Source organism: Octodon degus, unplaced genomic scaffold (assembly GCF_000260255.1).
Source record: "Octodon degus isolate 3935 unplaced genomic scaffold, OctDeg1.0 scaffold00138, whole genome shotgun sequence".
NCBI lineage: Eukaryota > Metazoa > Chordata > Mammalia > Rodentia > Octodontidae > Octodon > Octodon degus.
This window is the reverse complement of record NW_004524714.1, coordinates 5,188,916-5,190,849: the sequence shown is the minus strand read 5'-3', so window position 1 is coordinate 5,190,849 and position 1,934 is coordinate 5,188,916. Positions and strand designations below refer to the sequence as shown.

The 1,934-nt window shown below is 50.3% G+C and overlaps 1 protein-coding gene across 1 annotated transcript in view; it reads right to left on the bottom strand.

Moving 5' to 3' along the window:
- Window positions 1–1,934, bottom strand: part of Golga1 (golgin A1) — a 61,214-nt gene that overhangs the window by 29,707 nt on the left and 29,573 nt on the right. The window contains exon 11 of the mRNA XM_004641622.2: window positions 316–441. Within this exon, the coding sequence (XP_004641679.1) occupies window positions 316–441 (126 nt within the window). The remainder of the gene's footprint in view (window positions 1–315; window positions 442–1,934) is intronic.

Here is a 1,934-nt window from a genome sequence, read left to right as displayed (position 1 = left end):
ACACCAAGTTGGAATTCCGAGAGGCAAGAAAAAGAAATGGGCAAGAAAAAAAAAAAAAAAAAAAAAAAAAAAAATACCCCCAATACTCAGAGTTGGAGAGAGCAGTTTTCTTAGAAAGCTGTTTTCTGACCCTCCAGCTCTAAAATATGGGACACAGTGCGGGGGATAAAGCTCAGTGACATAAGCACCTTCCTGGCAAGTATGAGGTCTTGAGTTCAATCCCCATATCGCAAAAAAACAAAAACAAAAACACAGGGACTGATGAAATTACCACCGTCCTTCCCACACCCACCGGCACTGGGAGAGTGAACTCACCTCCTTCAGGAGTTCTTGCATGTACTCTTCTCCTGATAAGTTCTGTTCCAGTCTCTTCTCGAGGGATGCAACCTTCTCTTGCAAATGCGTGATGAGTTTTTCTTTCTCCTTCATTTCAGCAGTGACCTGCAGGGGAAAGCCAAGAGCCAGTTACACTGTGAGCCTCTCCGTTCCTTCCTATCTCCACTGGGACCTCCCTGAAATTCTGTGCTCAACCGCAGCCTAGAAAAACACAGAATCTTCTATGAAAAAGGGACACAGTAGATGCCAGATCAGAACCCTGCAACACTCAGAAATCCAGTGCGGCAAAGAGCAAGTACTCTTCCTAATTGAAGCAGCTGATGGTGGGAGAAGGAACAAAACCGTGACCTCCCTGGTAGAGGCAGTAGAGCCACTCCTACCTGAGAAGCTCGTCTGCTGACCTAGAGACTCGGGCTGAGCACAGCAGTGAGGATGCCAATGTAGCCCCGCATGCAGAAGTGTACCCCTGCTTACACTCTGTGCCCTCCAGTCCTCTCCACGCAGGCTTCTGGAGTTCCAGCACAAGCACTCAGCGTGCAGCCCAGCCAGTTTCTCCTTAGAACATGATGGAACAACCTGGGCCCAGGGCTTGGGGAAGAGCCACTTGCCATTCTTCACTGTCACAGGGGTGACAACCAAGGTAGCTGGTGAGAGGAAGTGTCTGAAGAGCTGCCTTACAACCCCACAAAAATTTTATGGGGCCTAAACTCTGGCATCCCTTGTCTGCTGGGTATATGAAGGTCCTGAGCCACAGAACCAAGGAGGCCGCTGGTGGAGACAGATACACATGCAACTGATGAGGAAACAACAAGACCACACAGCTCTGGGGAACACACAAGCTGCTGTGATGTGTCAGAGGCAGGAGTGGTCCAGTGTTTAGAAGAAATGGAGCTGTCCAGTGAAGGGTGGTATGAGGCAAGGGCAGCATGCACAAGGAGGTGGCAGCCAAGTTCACGGTATCTGGGAGGCCAGGTGAGGAGGACCGCAGAGCCGCCTGGGGCTCAGCTCAATGGCACTACTGTGCAGATGCTAACGGACAGGAAAGAAAACAGTTATGGCTATGTGCAGTCCTCTTAGGGGCTTCTTAATAGTATTAGTGACAGCCACAGTCCTGTGTGCAAGAGAACACACACAAGCACTTCCCACCACCTCTGGTCCTCTCAACCATTCCTATCTGCAAGGAAACTTAATGCCCAGGGCATGACCAAAGACACATACCCTTGGTGATGGATTAGGGATCACACCCCAGGCTTCTGGATCCAAAGCCTGCGCTCGTTGTATATATTAATCTTAACATGACAGATGCAGGTGACTCTTTCCCGTGAAAACAGCAATAACAAAGTCACTTTGTTAAGCAAAGTCACACTCTGGAGTGCACACTTCCTGGTCTCTGGGCCCTAGCACCTGCTGTGCACTCCTGGAAGGACAACCACGCCATACTCTCTGCTGCCAAACCTTCCCTGTCCTGAGGATCACCTTCCTCACCTACTTCCTAGTCAAGTCTGAGCCCCACAGCTACAGTCCTGGAATACAGATGCAACAAGACTGGGGGCAGGGCAGTGGATCGGACAGACAGGAGTCTGAATCCTGGCTCTGTC